The sequence below is a fragment of the Entamoeba invadens genome (genome assembly GCF_000330505.1).
Source record: "Entamoeba invadens IP1 unplaced genomic scaffold scaff_1105074725007, whole genome shotgun sequence".
NCBI classification, from domain to species: domain Eukaryota; phylum Evosea; order Mastigamoebida; family Endamoebidae; genus Entamoeba; species Entamoeba invadens.
The window spans coordinates 25196-42863 of NW_004191919.1; the positions used below are offsets into that span (position 1 = coordinate 25196).

General features: G+C 29.8%; 4 protein-coding genes across 4 annotated transcripts; 1 reads left to right on the top strand and 3 right to left on the bottom strand.

Annotated features, from left to right (window-relative positions):
* Nucleotides 1-5285: 5285 nt before the first annotated feature.
* Nucleotides 5286-6319, top strand: EIN_007880 (serine/threonine protein kinase pak-1, putative; the record flags this gene model as incomplete). The annotated part of the gene is made up of 2 exons (XM_004185965.1): nucleotides 5286-5713; nucleotides 5767-6319. 2 exons carry the CDS (start codon nucleotides 5286-5288, stop codon nucleotides 6317-6319), a joined length of 981 nt encoding a protein of 326 aa, XP_004186013.1.
* A 567-nt stretch (nucleotides 6320-6886) lies between these two features.
* EIN_007890 (serine/threonine protein kinase HT1, putative) lies at nucleotides 6887-7561 on the bottom strand (the record flags this gene model as incomplete). Its single annotated transcript, XM_004185966.1, has 1 exon — nucleotides 6887-7561. The coding sequence occupies one exon, from the start codon at nucleotides 7559-7561 to the stop codon at nucleotides 6887-6889; it is 675 nt and encodes a 224-aa protein (XP_004186014.1).
* Nucleotides 7562-7617: 56 nt separating this feature from the next.
* Nucleotides 7618-9162, bottom strand: EIN_007900 (hypothetical protein; the record flags this gene model as incomplete). Its single annotated transcript, XM_004185967.1, has 3 exons — nucleotides 7618-8254; nucleotides 8289-8331; nucleotides 8358-9162. 3 exons carry the CDS (start codon nucleotides 9160-9162, stop codon nucleotides 7618-7620), a joined length of 1485 nt encoding a protein of 494 aa, XP_004186015.1.
* Nucleotides 9163-12060: 2898 nt separating this feature from the next.
* On the bottom strand, nucleotides 12061-17436 carry EIN_007910 (protein serine/threonine kinase, putative; the record flags this gene model as incomplete). The annotated part of the gene is made up of 1 exon (XM_004185968.1): nucleotides 12061-17436. One exon carries the CDS (start codon nucleotides 17434-17436, stop codon nucleotides 12061-12063), a length of 5376 nt encoding a protein of 1791 aa, XP_004186016.1.
* Between the last annotated feature and the right edge of the window lie 232 nt (nucleotides 17437-17668).

Consider the following 17668-nt stretch of genomic DNA (forward strand, 5'->3'; position numbering starts at 1 on the left):
AAAAATACATTAGAACACCTTAACTAGACATAATTAAGTGAATAATTTTTAATTTTATAATTATTGTTATATTCTGTTTTTATCAACAATGCAAAATTGGTATTACAGTAATACATTTTATTAATAAATTCAACACCAAAATAAAACCACTCATTTGTAGTCATGAAAAATTTATTTTTTTATTCTTAACTTTTTTAATACTAGAAATATAATTGTTATAACACATATACAGATGGATATAAACTAAATTCGTTACTAAAAGAAATTCTTAATAAATAAAATATTCAGTTTTAATATCATTATTTATTTCTAGTTTTATGTAACATTTATAATATAAAAAAGTTAGTACGTTTTTTTGTTTGTTTTGCATATAATAAGTCTAACACTGTTTGGTCATACAAATTAATAAAATCAGGTGTTTCCAAAATAATTATTGCGAAAAATGTGGTATTATAACATACTAATTTATAAAAGAAAGTTTGAATTTTTATTTAAAATAGTAACATGGGTAATTATAATTGGGATTTGAAAAATTTCTGTTTAGAAATTTAAGTTTACATTTATTGTTCGACAAGTTCGATCAAATGTAAACTTGTCGAACTATAAATTAGTATATGCAGATAAAATAGAAACTAATAATAACAGTAAGGAGTCAGTTAAATAGAATAATGTTTAAACTATCATTTATAATTTAGTTTTATGTTACAATGGAATTTTTTAAAAAATATATCAAAACATGTTAAGTATTGTTTTATATATTTTCGTGTTTGTTTTGTTGATTACAAACAACCTATTTATCGCCCCAATGGGAAACATTAGTTTTATATTATTTTAGTTCAAAGTTTGATAGATTAGCAGTATTTTATATTGTGATTAATATATGTTGATTTTAACTTGTAAACAAATAACATCCATATAAATGTAATATAACCAAAAAAAAATCGGCCAAACATTTTAAGAGTGAGTTTTTAATAACCTTATTTTGATTTTAAATAACAAAATATGGACCCACTTGATAATGAGTGTGTATATGTTTTATTTAGTTTGTTTATTATAAACTCTCACTTACTTGAAAACAACAAAAACTATAATTACACACTTCATTAAATCAGACTGTATATATAATTAAATTAAATTTCACTTGTTATCAGATAAATCTTAATTATATTTCATATTGTTTGTTATTAGATTAAAACAAATATGGTAGTTATGATTTTTGTGGACAGTTTATTGTTTTCATAATTTATCTCATAACTTTTAAATAATTTTTCTTTCTCATTACTTTTCAATGAATTTTTAACATTAAGAATTTTTTATTAACATAATAACAAAAAGTCATTAATTAATTAAAATCATAATTCAATTTTACTATGGTTGAATTATATTTTTTACCACTTGACCCAATCTCGGTTTAAGTTATACTTGTCACACATCAATACTTTACTTTATTATTTATTTTCAAGTAATATTTTATTATTTTAAAACATTTGTTTCCTTATATGAAAATATTGAACGAACAATGTAATTGATCAATTATACCCAAACGATTTCTTTTTCTTTTATACTTTAATCTTTGATTTTGTTTCCTTTCTGTTTTTTCTGTTTCACATTTATAATATAATAATATTATAAATAGAAGCGCTCATACCTCTATAATATGTTGTATTGACTATTATTTATGCCGTATAAGCGCTATTGATTTGTTTTGATGATTGTTTTATTTTGATAGTCGATTTTTATTTAAACAACAAAGAGAGACTCTTTTATTGATTAAAAGAGTCACTTTGGCCATGGCTATTTTACAGGATATATATTGTTCAATTACATTGGTTGCCGACTACGTACAAACCGGCGGCTATATGCATGATTACATTCTATGTGGTTAATAAATTATATGTTGAAACAAATAGAAACAACCTGTGTGTCCATAATCATAATATTTTTATGACCAAATGGGGATGGGCGCCTTGTGCACTTTTTGGAAATAATAAAAGGTAAAAAGTGTGTGTTTTTGTCAATTCAGTTTGTAGTTTTGTGACACCTTTTTTTGCTTTTGGTTGTGATAACTTTATGGTCTTAATATGTTGCACATATAATACATTAACTGTCGAACCCTTATCACATATGACTACTGGACTTTTTTTCATTTTTGTGTGTTTTATAACAACACCATTGTTACTGTTAATTGCAATTTGTATAATTTAATTAGGTGTATTTTTAAAGAATGTACATACAGATTACAAGCTTTTAAAATAATAGCTTGAATAGTCCAGGAATTCCCCATTTTGGTCAAACGCGACATTTTTTCGATAAATTACAATATTCAATCAACTGCTTCTGGCCATGTTCAATCAATGTGTTTAATTATCAAATTTTCGCTTTATATATTGTTTATTCATTCTATTTTTAAATTTTGTATGTATTATTAACAAAAAATACAATAATATATTAATACATTGTTGGAATACAAGCAAATTGGATCTTTTTATACAATCTATTGACTTTTTTGACTTGTATAATATATTCAACGTATACAATCCGTATAATTATTGTTTGAAATAATAGCAAAGAATTGTTAAATTAGAATTGTACTGTCGATGCTAATATTTAAAAATAATCGAAACAACGCCACTGTGTCTTTATTTTCTTCGTTGTTTGTTTATCAATATTATAATTTTATTTGAATAAATAATTTAATGTATTTTTTTATTTTTAAATAAATATTTAAAAAAATACCGATGGTTTTATTTTTAAATGTAACATTTTTGCTTTGTTCAATATATATTTATATTGGTGATATTGTCGTTGTTGCAATTGAATTTAATATTTAAGTTATTTAAAATATCTTTATAAGTTTTTAATTTTAACTAACAAAACCTATATTATTTTAATTACTATTATGTAATTAAAATTTTTGTATTTATTTTTGAATCAAATAAAAACTGTTTCTGAAAAGTCAAAAAATTAAAAAATGATAAAATAATAAATATTAAACAAATTTAACAAAATTGCTATAATAATAATTATTAACTTTTGTTGTACAAACGAAAACAATTCTTATTTACGTATTTTCAATATTTATAGCAAGTTACACGACGAACACAGTTTTATATTTTAATTTTATTTTTAAATTCAACAATTATTATATTTTTAAAATTTATTGAGTTCTATTTTAAAGGAAATTGGTTTACCAATGAATAATTTTGGTGGTAGAATTATTATTTTAATACAGATAGTAGAAAAATAGGGTGTCAGGAATAATTAGGGTGTCAAATAAATTAGGGATTAGTTAATGTAAAAAAATGGGTTTCGTTTTATTTTATTTTTTTCCCTCCCAAAAAATATGAAAAACCATTAAATAACTCAAAATCAATCTAACACCCAATTTATTCTTGACACCCAAATTTTATACTATCTGTAATTGGTTGCAGGTTGGTTTGTTGTAAGATTGTTCTAAACATAAGCTATTTATTTGTTTTAATTCTTTCCTGTTGTTGTATTATTGTTTGTGTACTTTTGCAAATAAATTGATTTTATTGATTATTAATTATTAAATAATAAATGTTATTCTATTTATTAATTATTTTTTTGATTGTAATTTTTTTTAATGAAAAATAATAACAAAAATATTATTTTTTTGTCATTACTTTCCACCACTATTTATTGATTTTGTTAACACTTCAAATAACATGGAACAAAATTCAAGTAGTCTAAAAATCGGGGAAATATCGAGTTTATTAAATAAATTTCCGTTTTTTTAGAGTTTATATTATGTGCATAAACAATACACAAGCCAAAAAAGGAAAATTATCAAAAATTGGATTAATATCCCTCGAAAAACAGGTCAAAACAAAAATAAGGGTGTTATTTTAAGTGTTAATAATTACTTTTAAAAAAAATATCTCAAAATGATGTTTTACAAAGTAAACGTTTTGTATCCAGTTAATTTCGACAAAGTTTATCGACTCAAAAATTTCAATTTTGTTTCCATAACTATGTGTTACATTTAAACAAACAGAATTATATTTGTTTGTTATATTCACACCACAAAAACATTAGAATAACAAGATTTGGAGTTGGTGTGTATTTTATTTTGACTTTACGATGTCTATAAACATTTCCACAACTGTTTTTTTAATTGGAAATAACACATCCAGTGGATGTGAAAATATTTCGTCGATTCAACTAACCAAAAACGTTAAAATTTTTGGGATTTAAAACGTTTCATATGTGTTCACTTTTACAAGAAAAAATTCCAAAACTAGTAAAAACCACCGAAATACTGTTTTATCAAGTGCTATAAATTTCACGTGTTGACCTTCCAGATGATTTAAATGAAATTGGAGAAGAGGCTTTTTTAATTGTAACTTTTTTCAATTAATAAGAATTCATTGTAAAATTTTTTAAATTCGAATTTTCGCGTTTGTATATAAAACACATTTACAATGACATATTTATATTCAAATTTACAAAATATAATATTGGTTGAATTTATTTACCAATGATTATATTGTTTGTTATTAAAAATACGACAAACTATTTGGGTAAACTAAAAAGAAGAAGTACAACAGCCACTCTAAGTAAAAAAATACGACAAGTAAAAAGAATGCATTTTATATAATTACATTTACATCTAAAATAAAATATATTTGTAAATTGTTTGAAAGTTATTATATTACTTCGAATGATATTTTAAAACATGACAGAACACAAGTTATTAACGAATATATTCAATGTTTAGTTTACACTTCAAGCTTATAACGATGAAACCAAAAGTGTTTGCAATCAAATATATTTTTCATTTTTACATTAGATTATTACACAATTTGATAATTAAATAATAATAGCGATGAATTTAATAAAAGTGTTTTGTAACAGAAATACTTGCAATACTCCAAACAAAAAAAATAAACATAACAACAAATGTTATGTTTATTTATAAGTTTAATTGTAAGTATTATTAACATCTAAATATCTGATTTTAAATTAGTTAATTTTATTTGTTAACAAAAATCCCCAAAGTATAATCAACCAAAAAGTGGCTTAAAATGATCATCAAGATAACTAATAAAGCTACAACTCACATTCCCAAAGACCCATCTTTGTTCGTACAAACCTCTCATTCAATGTCACCTTGTTTGCATAGTGTGTTGTAATTATATTTGCACTTCTCGCACTTTCCATTATTTTTATAATACTTTTCTGGACACATGCCAACACACTTGTTAATTAGCACAACAATTTGAACATTTGTTGTTAAATTTCAGACAAAAAGTTGGTAGACAATGATAATATTCGAACTATTATTTAATAAAGGAACTCGCGAACTTCTATGTTTGGGGAACAAGTCGAAACATGGTGAAGCTTGCGGATTTAAAATTTTGGTGACCCCAAATTGTACATGCAAAATTTCTTCTTTACTTAAATTGATTTACATCGACTTTAAAACAGCTAAAGAAACAACTTTTGACTATCAAATTATTTTTGATACAGAGCTTTCGACTCGGATTGATCCAAATAAACTTATAGAAAAGAAGAAACTTGGTGAAGGATCTTTTGGAGTTGTCTATTTAGGAGTTTTCAGTGAGCAGAAAGTCGCAATCAAAAAATTGAAAATAGTCAATGAAACAGATGACAAACAACTTGTATTTATCTCAGAAATTGAGATGTTAGAAAAGTTTCATTCTGATTTTATTATCAACTTTTTGGTGCAGTTTGTGTCACAAGTAAAATGAGTTTAGTCACTGAATTTGCTGAATGTGGAAGTATAGAAGATATGATGATTCATAAGAATCGTGGAGATATTTCAAATCCAATGAGAAACAAATTTGTATTTGATGCAGCTCGAGGAATTTTGTATTTACATAACAATGGCATTTTACATAGAGATATCAAGCCGGACAACATTTTAGTTGTATCAATGGATTTTGAAACCAAAGTGAATGCTAAATTGACTGATTTTGGAAGTAGTAGAAACATCAACTTGTTGATGACTAACATGACTTTCACTAAAGGAGTTGGAACACCAAAGTACATGGCGCCTGAAGTGTTGAATAAAGAAAAATATCGAATGCTAAGTGATATCTTCTCTTTTGCAATTACCATGTATGAAATTATTAATTGGGAAAAATGTTACAACAATAAAAAATTTAAATATCCGTGGAACATCGTCGAGTTTGTAGTCGCTGGTAAGCGACTTGAAATTGGAAATGATATGTCTAATGAGCATTTTAAATTGATACAAAGTGCTTGGATTCAAAATACCAAAGAGCGTGCGACTATCCAACAAATTGTTGATGCTTTGCAAAACATGATGTAATTGAACATTTTTTAATTTTAGTTTAAATTTTGATATTTATTAACACTTAAAACAATATTTATATTTATATATGTTTGACCTATTTTTAACAATGTGTAAAGCCATTTTTGGTGTTTTTCATCTGAATTAATTTTTGTAATGTTATGAGTATTATACAGTTACTCATTATTGAAATTATTTATTAAATTAAAAAAGTCAATATATGGGTTATATTCTTAAAAATACACCATTTATTTGTTGATATGTAAATTCCATTTTTCAAAAAGATAGTAAAACCAAAGATTTTTATATAAATGTACTGAAATAATTATGGTTGGAATAAGAACCTTATAAAAAGGCATAAAATGAAGTTGGTGTAATATTTTTACTTCAATTAATCTAATTTACATTGGTCAAAAAAAATAATGTTATTATGTTTTATTAACCCATTAATTTTCGTTGAACTTTATTCAAATGCCTAAAATTCAACAAATCTCAAGTTTTTAAAACACATTTATCGTTTTTTAAATGTTTATAATATGTATTACAACACACAACTAATATAACTATAAAAAATAACAAAACATATTAAATTGTATTGTAAAACTTTTCAAGTCCAATTTGCACAATATACAATATAATATTTGCTCTTTCATGTGGGTCTTGTGTCCAACTTGATGTTATCAAACTAGTCAATTCCATTGGAACAGTATCCGGAATATGCAAACGCTTTCCACTACTTGTAAAATCTGCAATGTTCCAAGCATATTTGAAGTCTTTGTCATCTTTTTGGAACACTTCTTTCCACATTGCTATTTCAAGCATAGTTAAAGAAAAAGAGTAAACATCAGCGGCTTTCTTGTATTTCTTTTTGTCAAGAACTTCAGGCGCCATATACTTTGGTGTTCCAATACCTTTAGTGAATGTTATGTTAGTCATCAACAAGTTGATGTTTCTACTACTTCCAAAATCAGTCAATTTAGCATTTACACAGTCATTAATATCCAAAGAAAATATTAGATAATTATCCGGCTTAATATCTCTGTGTAATATATCATTTGAATGTAAATAAAGTATTCCTTTAGAGCAGTCTAACATCATTTTAACTCGCAATTTCATTCTAATATCAACATCTTTCATTCTTCTCATTAAGTCTTTTAAAGACCCAAATTGAGCAAATTCGGTGACCATACATATTTTATTTGGAATAAACACAGCACCATAAAAGTGGACGATATAATCACTTCTGAATTTGTCTAACATCTCAACTTCCTTTTTAAATTCAATTTTTTGATTCTCATTGTCGTGATTTGTTTCTTTCATTTTTTTATTGCAACTGTGTTTCCTTGATACTTTCCTTTGTAAACTATTCCAAAGGAGCCTTCACCGAGTTTCTTGTCTTCAATCAACTCGTCGTAATCCAGTCGTGTTGAATTTTCTGTTTGTGCCTTTATTTTAACAGAAGTTGTTTCCTTCTTCCCGTTAATTAAGTCCAGTGAGATAATCATAATTTCATCACACAAATTCATGGTGCAAAATGGTGTTAAAAAGACTTCAAATTCGCACGCTTCTCCACTCTTAAGTGTGACTAATTGTGGCTCTGTCCGTATCAAATATTTGTCACACCCCTCTTTTGTGGTGATTTGAAGTTTCATATTTTCTTTTTTGTTGTTACCAACACAAAACAATTCACGATTTTCACATTCAATGTGTATTTTATCACTGTCATCACCAAACATAATTTCTTGTTTGTTTGATAAAATGTCATCACTTAATTTAGTCATAATAATATTAGAGCGCTTCATCTTAAAAATACAGATATTCTCTGTTAACACATTTTCTTTCTTCTTGTTGAATACAATTAAAATAATTGTTTTTAATAAGATAATTATGAATAGTATCACAACAATACACATAATTGGTAATACTATGACTAATCCATAATTGGTCTTTTTACTGCATTCAAGTTTGTCACCACTGAGTTTATAACCATCTGAACACTTTGAACAAACGGAATTTTGAGAAGAAACACACTTTGGTATTTACGAATAGTGCACACATTTATTATTTATTAAAATATTGTCATCTTCACATTTGGAACACTCAAAATATTTATCACAAAAAGTACAATTTTCGCCGCATTTTTGACACAAATTTTCTTTTAATGCATATCCATCTTCACATTGCGTACACCCATTTGTTGTCATATTCACACAATTTGTTAGTTCTTCTTGTGGATTGCAATATTTTGTTATATTGTTTGGAGTTCTATAATACGTGTCATTACAAATAAAACAGTTGCCATCATTTGAACATGTTTTACAAGAGATGTCACACTTGTCACATTTTTTGCCATCTGAGGATCGCATATACCCATCTTTGCAAACAACACACCCGTCATATGTTGACATCATCACATCACAGGTACTCAATAATTCGTTGATTTCTACACATTTTCCATTTGTTGCATATGAATATTTACCACATTTTGTACAATACATTTCATTGGAACAATAAGAGCATGGAGATTTACAGGGAACGCAATTTGAATTGTGCAAATAAAAACCATCGGAACATTTGAAACAGCCTTTAGAACTTCTTTCAATACAATTGTCGTTGTATTCACTCGTTGTTTTTAAAATTGAATTCACATTTGTTGTGTTATTTACTTCACTTTGTGTTACACATGTATTATTGATAAGTAGAAACAATTTGGTACACTCATAACAAGAATTTAAAACGACGTTGACAAATTGGCAATTATCGTATTTTCCCACTTTAGTTACACACCCTTCAACGTTTTTATAATAAGTTTCTTCACACGATTTACAAATATTATCACTAAAAAAGTGATTATTCAGCATTCTGTATTCGATTGTTAAATGTGTTTGTAAATACGTTTTTGAATACTAATAGAGGAATAATTGGGTGACAGTAAATAATTAAATGACAAAACATTTCAAGAAGTTTTTTCATTTAAAAAATTATCAACTTATTTTTTTGAACCTAAAAAACAAGAGAATCACCAAATAATACAAGTCGTTTTAAATTTATTGGGTGACAAAGTATTTTTATTGTTATGTTTTGGTTTCCATCTGAAAACTTATAATTCTAACGATGCAAACTAATTAAAAAAGGTTATTTGTTTTATTACTCACCGTGATTGTCTTGACCTCTTCTCAGTCAACTTCTTCGAGGTTTAAACGTTCAACATTTTCGAGTAAAGGGGGTTGACTCGACTATCTTATTATTTAGTTGATAAAGCACTTGAATGCCTAACCCACAATTACTGAACTATTTGCCTTGTATTACTAAATTTAATTTTGGCATTTTCTTCTCCGTGGAGCATTGTAGCGATAATTATATTATTACCCAAGGACATTATCGTTAAGCAATATTTATAAGCCTTTTCGTGGCAATTTAACTGATTGCTAAACCATTATTTATTTTTTCTTTACGGAGTCTTTTCAATTAACAATTATAAATATAATAAAAATTATAACATCGAAAACTCCTTCGGTATATATGAATTTAATTACCAGAGAATAATAAACTTGCATAACATTGTTTTTATTCATATATGAAAAACAATTTTATTTAATTTATTTTTTTCACCTAATTATTATAATATATATCACACTTTATTTCCTCCATTTGTATATCTAATGGAGGAAATAAAGTGTATATCGACACTAATTTGTTTTTATCAAAAAAAAAACAGTTAAAGTATTAAATAAATGCTAAAAACTTAAAGAATGTAAAAATAATTGAATATTGATGTAAAAATACAAATTTCAAATATTTTTATTTACTTTTTTTTAGATAATATTTGATATAAAGACGGGTGACAACTCATTTTATTTATAAAATAATTGTGGCATCCAATTAGTTTCGAACACTTCGTAAATACTCGATTTGTATATTAACTAATTTATTGTTGTTTAATAATTATGGGATTCATGAGGATTGTTAATTTTTCTGAGGATGGTAAATATTTTAAACATAATTTCTTTCAATTTAGATTTTTTTGCCTAAGATCAAAAAGGTATATTTTGAAACACATGATTTTCTTTAAAAATGCTATTTATGGATTTTTTGAAAGATGATTCTTTCAGTTGATTTTTACAAAAAAATAATCTACTTCTATTTTTTGATTTACCACAAAACTAACTTTGGTTTAAATGAAAACATTTGACAGACATTTGAATTATCGAAAAAGTCGATTTTTTAATCAAAATCATTAAACAAATTAATCTAACAATTTTTAATCTTTTTCACAAAAATAATTTATTATAAATCAATTCATGATATTTCAAACAATAAAAATTGATAGCAAATAACGTATTAATAATGTATACTCTATGCGATGACAATTTATGTATTTGCGCAAATTCAAAACGAGAGGTTTTGAAGATAGATAAAACAACGATTGATAAATAAACAAATTTGTAAATTTATTTTTGTTTTAAACGGTTTTATTTATATTTCAAAACATATATACACAAGAAATATATGTTTATATTCTTTTTATTATACAATATTAATTCTCAATAAAAATGTGTTCAATTTGTTAATCAATTTTATATATTATTTGGCGTTTTTGTTGTGTTTTGACGATTTTTGATATAATCGATTATCAAAACTCACTTTATAAAAATTCTTTGATAATTTATTTTATAGAATTTTAAATCAATAGTGGCAGTGCTATACATATCTCTGAGGATGGTAAGTCGTGTAACAAACAGACATTATCAACACAGACTTAAACATCTAAAAAGTGAAATGACGTGTTCCCATATTCAAAAATAGTAACTTATTCAATATACATTTCAGACAGATGTAAAAGTGTAAACTTTCTATTTCTGTCATCCTCAGAAAATAATTGCCATCCTTAGAACTGTAAATTTGTTTAAAACACAAGTTAATATCAATAATGAAACATTCTTTTTAAAATATACACAATATGATTAACTTTGTTATTATAATATATTTGAATAATTGCATAAATTACAAAATTATTTTTAAATTTGTTTTTTTAAATCACATTTTTAGAAAATCAGTGTTTTCACTTTTTCAATTTTCATTTTGATAAAAAACAATTATCAATTTAAATGTAAATTTCAATCGTTTTGTTATAAAGACGGATTCGAAAATAATTTCAATAAGTATATAATCATAATATGAACAAGTTTAATTCACACTTTGTTGTTTCCCGTCTCAAGTTCGCGAGATATAATTATTGTTTTTGTTTACTGATTATTGTGGCGATTTTTTGATTGTTTTTAATTTTTCGGCATTTATGACAAATTATTACCATTATTTAAAATTTGAACTTTGACTCGAAATATTAAGTGTAAATTATAACTTGAGTTATGAGAGTGGGCCTTATGGGGAACTGAACCTTATGGATTTTATTTTTGTATCCTCAGAAAAATAGTTTTAATAAGGATAGCTTTAATCCTGAGGATACACCTTATCCTCAAGAAACCCAAAATAATAACTAAAAAAATATTAAAATCTAAAATAATTAAACCTAAATAACGGAGCGAAGCGAGGAAATCGTGAAGATTGAGTGTTCCCGAAGGGTGCACGAAATCGGCACGATTTATATACTACTCTGTATAATATATTTTTTCAAAAAAAAAACAAAAATATTGCTCTTGATATTAGTATTGGTCGGTTGAGGTTAAGTATGTAGGCGAGTGAAAAAAAAAATAATAATAATTTGTATGACGCTACTGATTTACAAATTACTGTTTATATCAATTAATTGTGTTATAAAACTCTTCGAGTTTTTGAGTGATGTTATTAATTTCAAGTCTCTTTTTTGGTTCATGTTCCCAACTTTGTTGTATAATAATGCCAAGTTTATCTGGAACTGATGTTGGTATTTGCAGTCGTTTTCCGCTCGTCGTGAAATCTGCTATACTCCATGCATGTTTAAATTGTACATCCGTATTTTTAAATGCAAAGTCCCATGTAAATGCCTCATACATAGTCATAGCAAATGAATAAACATCAGCTGGTTTTTTATATTTTTCTCTTTCAAGTACTTCAGGAGCCATGAATTTTGGAGTTCCAATACCCTTTGTGAATGTCATGTTAGTCGTTAACATGTTAACATTTCGTGATGACCCAAAATCAGTCAATTTGGTTGACACATTCGTTGAATTGTCAATGCAAAACACCAAGAAGTTGTCTGGTTTAATGTCTCTGTGTAATACATTATTTTCGTGTAAATATGAAATGCCTTTTGAAGCGTCCAACATCAGCTTGACTCGCACTGCAAATCGTGGCATCTCTTGTTTCGTCTTTTTTATCAAGTCTTGTAGACTTCCATATTGTGCAAATTCGGTGACCATACACACCTTACTTGGTATAAAGACAGCGCCATAGAAGTGGACTATATACTCACTTCTAAACTTGTCTAACATTGATACTTCATTTTCAAATTCTTCCATCGACCCTTTGTTGTCTCCAACTTCTTTCAACTTTTTAATAGCAACAACATTTCCTCTGTAAGTCCCTTTGTAGACAATTCCAAAAGAGCCTTCACCGAGTTTTTTGTCTTCTTTCAACTCGTCGTAATCCAATTTAGTCGAGTTTTCTGTTGTGATTTCAATGGCAATTGGAACAGACACGGTCTCGCTGTTTACTATGTTCATAGTGACTATCATCATCTCGTCGTGCAATTTCATGGTGCAGTGTGGCGTTACAAATATTTCAAATTCGCACGCCTCGCCTTTCTTCAAAGTCACCAATTGCGGCTCGGTGTGAATTGAGTACTTGTCGCAGCCGCCACGTGTTGTTATTTGGACTTTCAAAATGCCTTTGCCTTTGTTGCCAACACAGAGGAGTTCGCGAGATTCCTTTTCAACGGGAATGACTTCACTGGCGTCATCAAATGTCAGCGACTTCTTGTTGGTCAAAATGTTATTATCCAACACACTCATTGCGATGTTTGAACGATTCATCTTAAAGACACAGATTTTTTCCATTTTCTTTGTTTCCTTGCGCTTTTGTATAACAATAATTGTAACCACTATAATACAAATTATAATAAGTATTAAAATAATCACAGAGACAATTGGGATGCCAACAACAACACCATAATTTGTGGTGTGAATGCAACTTAACATGTCATCACTCAATTTGTAGTTGTCATCACATTTTGAGCATTTGTTGTTGGCAGACCCAACACAGTTCTCAATGACTGTGTAATTTATACAAACACCTGACACAAGAACGTTGTCTTTCACACAATCAGTGCACTCATCGATGCCATTGCATTGTGTACAAGTATCTTGACACTTCACACACAAATTGTTGAAGAGATAATACCCACCTTCACATTGCATACAACCAACTATTGTTTTATTTGCACACGAAGTCAATTCACTTTGTGGTGAACACAATTTGGTGACATTCGATGACGTGCGATAGAACGCCTCATTGCACACAACACAATTTCCTTCGTTGGTGCACGACTTGCACGACTCATCACAATTAATGCATATTGACCCATCGGATGACCGCATGTATCCCTCCTTGCAGACGACACATCCACGATATGTTGACATCAACACGTCACATACACCAACAAGTTCATTGATTTCAGTGCAAACGCCGTTGCTGTTTGCATACGAGTAATCGTCACACTTTGTGCAGAATGTCCGATTTGAGCAGTAGACACAGGGGTACTCGCACTTGACACACATGCGGTCTGCGAGGTAATACCCACTCAAACACCTCAGACACCCCTTAGTGGTGCTCACTTCACAATGGCTGTCTGTCTGTGTGTCTTCGTTTTTAGTTGCTTGTTTGGTGGTCTCATTTGAAAGCGTTTGTGGCACACACGAAATTCCATCGAAATTGTAATTAGTCTCACACTCGACACATTTGGTGTTGAGTGACAAGACAACACCACAATTAGACAACACGCCAGTCTTCTCTTTACAGCCATCAACGTCTTTGTAATAACCACTTTCACATGTAACACACACTTTGTCAAATGAAGTGCAATGAATTGACTGGGTGTCTGTGCACACGCCATCAACGTTGATGGTGTTGTTACATACAATGCAAATATCTCCATTCTGATTGTCACAATTTGCACTGTTTTGTGAACACTTTCCTTGTGAGAGGTGGTGTTTTGCATCACATTTGATACAATCATTACTTGATATTGCTAAACACATCGTATTAGTTGTACACAGACCATCTATTAACAATTTGTCGTCTTGACATTTCAAATCGGTGATAATTCCATTTGAAATGACACACACTTCACTTTCACACTGTTCAATAATGTTGTTATTTGTTGTGTGATATCCATTCACTGCAGAGTAGCAGTACTCGTTGTTTGATATTCCACAATTTAGTTTTGCTTTGCCACACGACACATCATATTCACAATACAAACACTCGGTGTTATTTTCTTTGTTTATTTCATATTTACAAAATGTGTTAACAACACAGTTATTATTCGATGTGATCACATCTGAAACGCATTTGTCGCAGCCGTGTTGCGAGTATGTCTCACACTTCTCATTCTTTTCATTACAAACTCCGTTTAACAGCATTATTGTTGTATTACATGAATAACACGTTGTATCAATTTGGTTGATGCACCCATTCATGTTGGTGTGTAATTTGTGATCATCTGTGTTGTAGTATGTTGTAGTTGTGTATCCCAAATTGCATGCCTTCAAGTCACTTGAAGTGACATATGGCGCAAAACATGTGGTGCAAATGTGTTGGTTATTGACATAGTCTGCAATCTGACACTTTGGGATGACATTGTATGAGTAGTCGCACGTCGTTTCTGTGACTTTTACCAGCCCAACTTCACATGCAACACAACTGTTGCCAGTTGATATCATGTTTCCCGCACACGATAAACATGTTTTTGTAGTTTTAGAACACGTCAGACAGTCTTCATGGATATCACTACATGGTTGACAATCATCACTTGAATTCAAATAAAATCCATCTCCACATGAAACACAAATACCATCTGATGTCTCGTCTGTGCACAAATCGCAATATCCAGACGGAGCACACGACACACAACTGTTGTCAACTCTCTTGTTGCCAACTTCGCACGATGTGCATGCACCACTTTTTCTGTCACAATTTTTACATTCAGTGGAACATGGCTGGCACTGCAAAACGCCGCCTCCTGAGTATGTGAGGTCACCACACAACGTACAGACTCCACTGTCAAAGCCATATCCAGCAGCACATGTGAGACATTTTCCATTTGTTGCATTGCAACTTGCACATGAAGAGTCACACAACTTGCAGGTGGTTTGTCCCTCAACGTCTTGGTATGCCATCTCACCACAACTCTGACACGCAGAACTCAGGTAGTAAGTCCCCTTTGGACATATAGTACACTTCCCAGCTGCAAGACCATACCCAGTCACACAGTTGACACAATACCCATTCGTCGCATCACACCCATCACAATGACTGTCACATTGCTGACACAACAACGATCCGGCAGTTGAGTATGTCATTTCTCCACAACTTTTGCACTCAGAAGAGCCTTCACCGGCATATGTACCCGCCTTACATGTGTCACATTTATTTGTTGTTTGATTTGCCATTGTTCCCGAATTGCACAATGAACACACTCCAGTCGATAGAACAGCACCACTCACACAAGCGTTACACTTGCCATTTGTTCTTTCGCATAATCCTTTACATAGTATATCACATATTTTACAATTTGTTGATCCTGGTGTGCTGGAATAAGTCCCATCTCTACAGGTATCACATGATAAACTTTTTGGCGATGATGAAAATGTCCCAATTGGACATTTTTCACATTTATATAAAAAGTTGTATGTGCCAGCACTGCAAATAGAACACGTTGTAGTTGTAATTCCCATGCCCAACTCACACGACGTGCAATACCCATTTGTCTTATCACAACTCGAACAAGTTGAACTGCAACTTTTGCATGTTGTGCTTCCTGCCAACGAGTATTGCATGTCGGCACACGTTACACAACTTCCACCGCTTTGGTACGTTCCAGCCGAGCAAGTGTCACACATTTTACCATTCAGAAAATAACCATCATTACAAGATAAACAGTTTCCATTTGTTTGGTCGCACATTTTACAACTTGTGGAACACGCTGAACACCCACTTGAACCACCGAGTGAGTAATACCCAGTCGCACACTTTGAACACAACGAAGTTCCACCACTCGAATAATACGATGCGGGACATATCGAACAGTTCTTATTTGACGAATCGTACGAATAGCCAACATTACATGAAGTGCACTCCCCCGTCGTTTTTGAACACGATTTACAACTTGTGGAAACACATTGAATACATTTCGAATATCCAGACTTCGAAAAAAATCCATCTCCACAAACTTTACACTCCGAGCTTCCTTGTTCATCTGCAAAAGTCCCTGCAGCACATTCTGTGCATTCTGCACTGACAGAAAATTGGGAATAATACCCTACGGGACACGGAGCGCATGTAGTTGCGCCCTTTTCTGAGTAGTACCCTGGATCACAATTTTGACAGTTTGATGCTCCACTATTACTTGAATATGTACCAGCATCACATTTTGTACAACTTGATGATCCCGAAACGGAATAATATCCGGCATTACATTTCTTGCAAGAAGAAGATTCGGCACCAGAATACGTCCCCGCTTCACATTTTGAACATGTTGAAGCTTCAAAATTCGAATAATATCCCGCACTACATTTCGTACACGAAGAAGCACCACTTCCAGAGTATGTACCTGCGCCACAACTTGAACATGAAGAAGACCCGCTACTGGAAGCATATTTACCTGCATTACAATTAATACATGAAGAAGAGCCAGAACCCGAATAAGTGCCAGAACTACACTTGGAGCAAGATGATGAACCAAAACTCGAATATGAACCAGCAGAACACTGTTTACACAACGAAGAACCGGAGCCCGAAAAATAGCCAGGTGAACAAAAACTGCATGATGTTGTTGTACCACCCGAGGAATAAGTCCCTGCTCTACAATAATAACACGAAGTTCCAGAAAGGTACTGTCCACTACTACATGATATCGCGGCATTGGTTTTTGTTGTTAATAAAATTAACAACAAAGTGTTGGCCACATAGAAAATCATCAATATTTTGCGAATCGAAATTTAAGTTTCATGTTTTTGAAATATATATTTTTTAAAAATGTTTGGTTGTAATTTTTTGATATTTTAAATTAAATCTATATTAATAATTTAAAAGCAATATTTAATGAGTGCTAATTAAATTGAGGATTGATGTTAAAATTAACATTAATTATACAGATCGAGTATTTACGGGGGCGCCAGAAACTTATTGGGTGCCAGAATTATTTTAAGA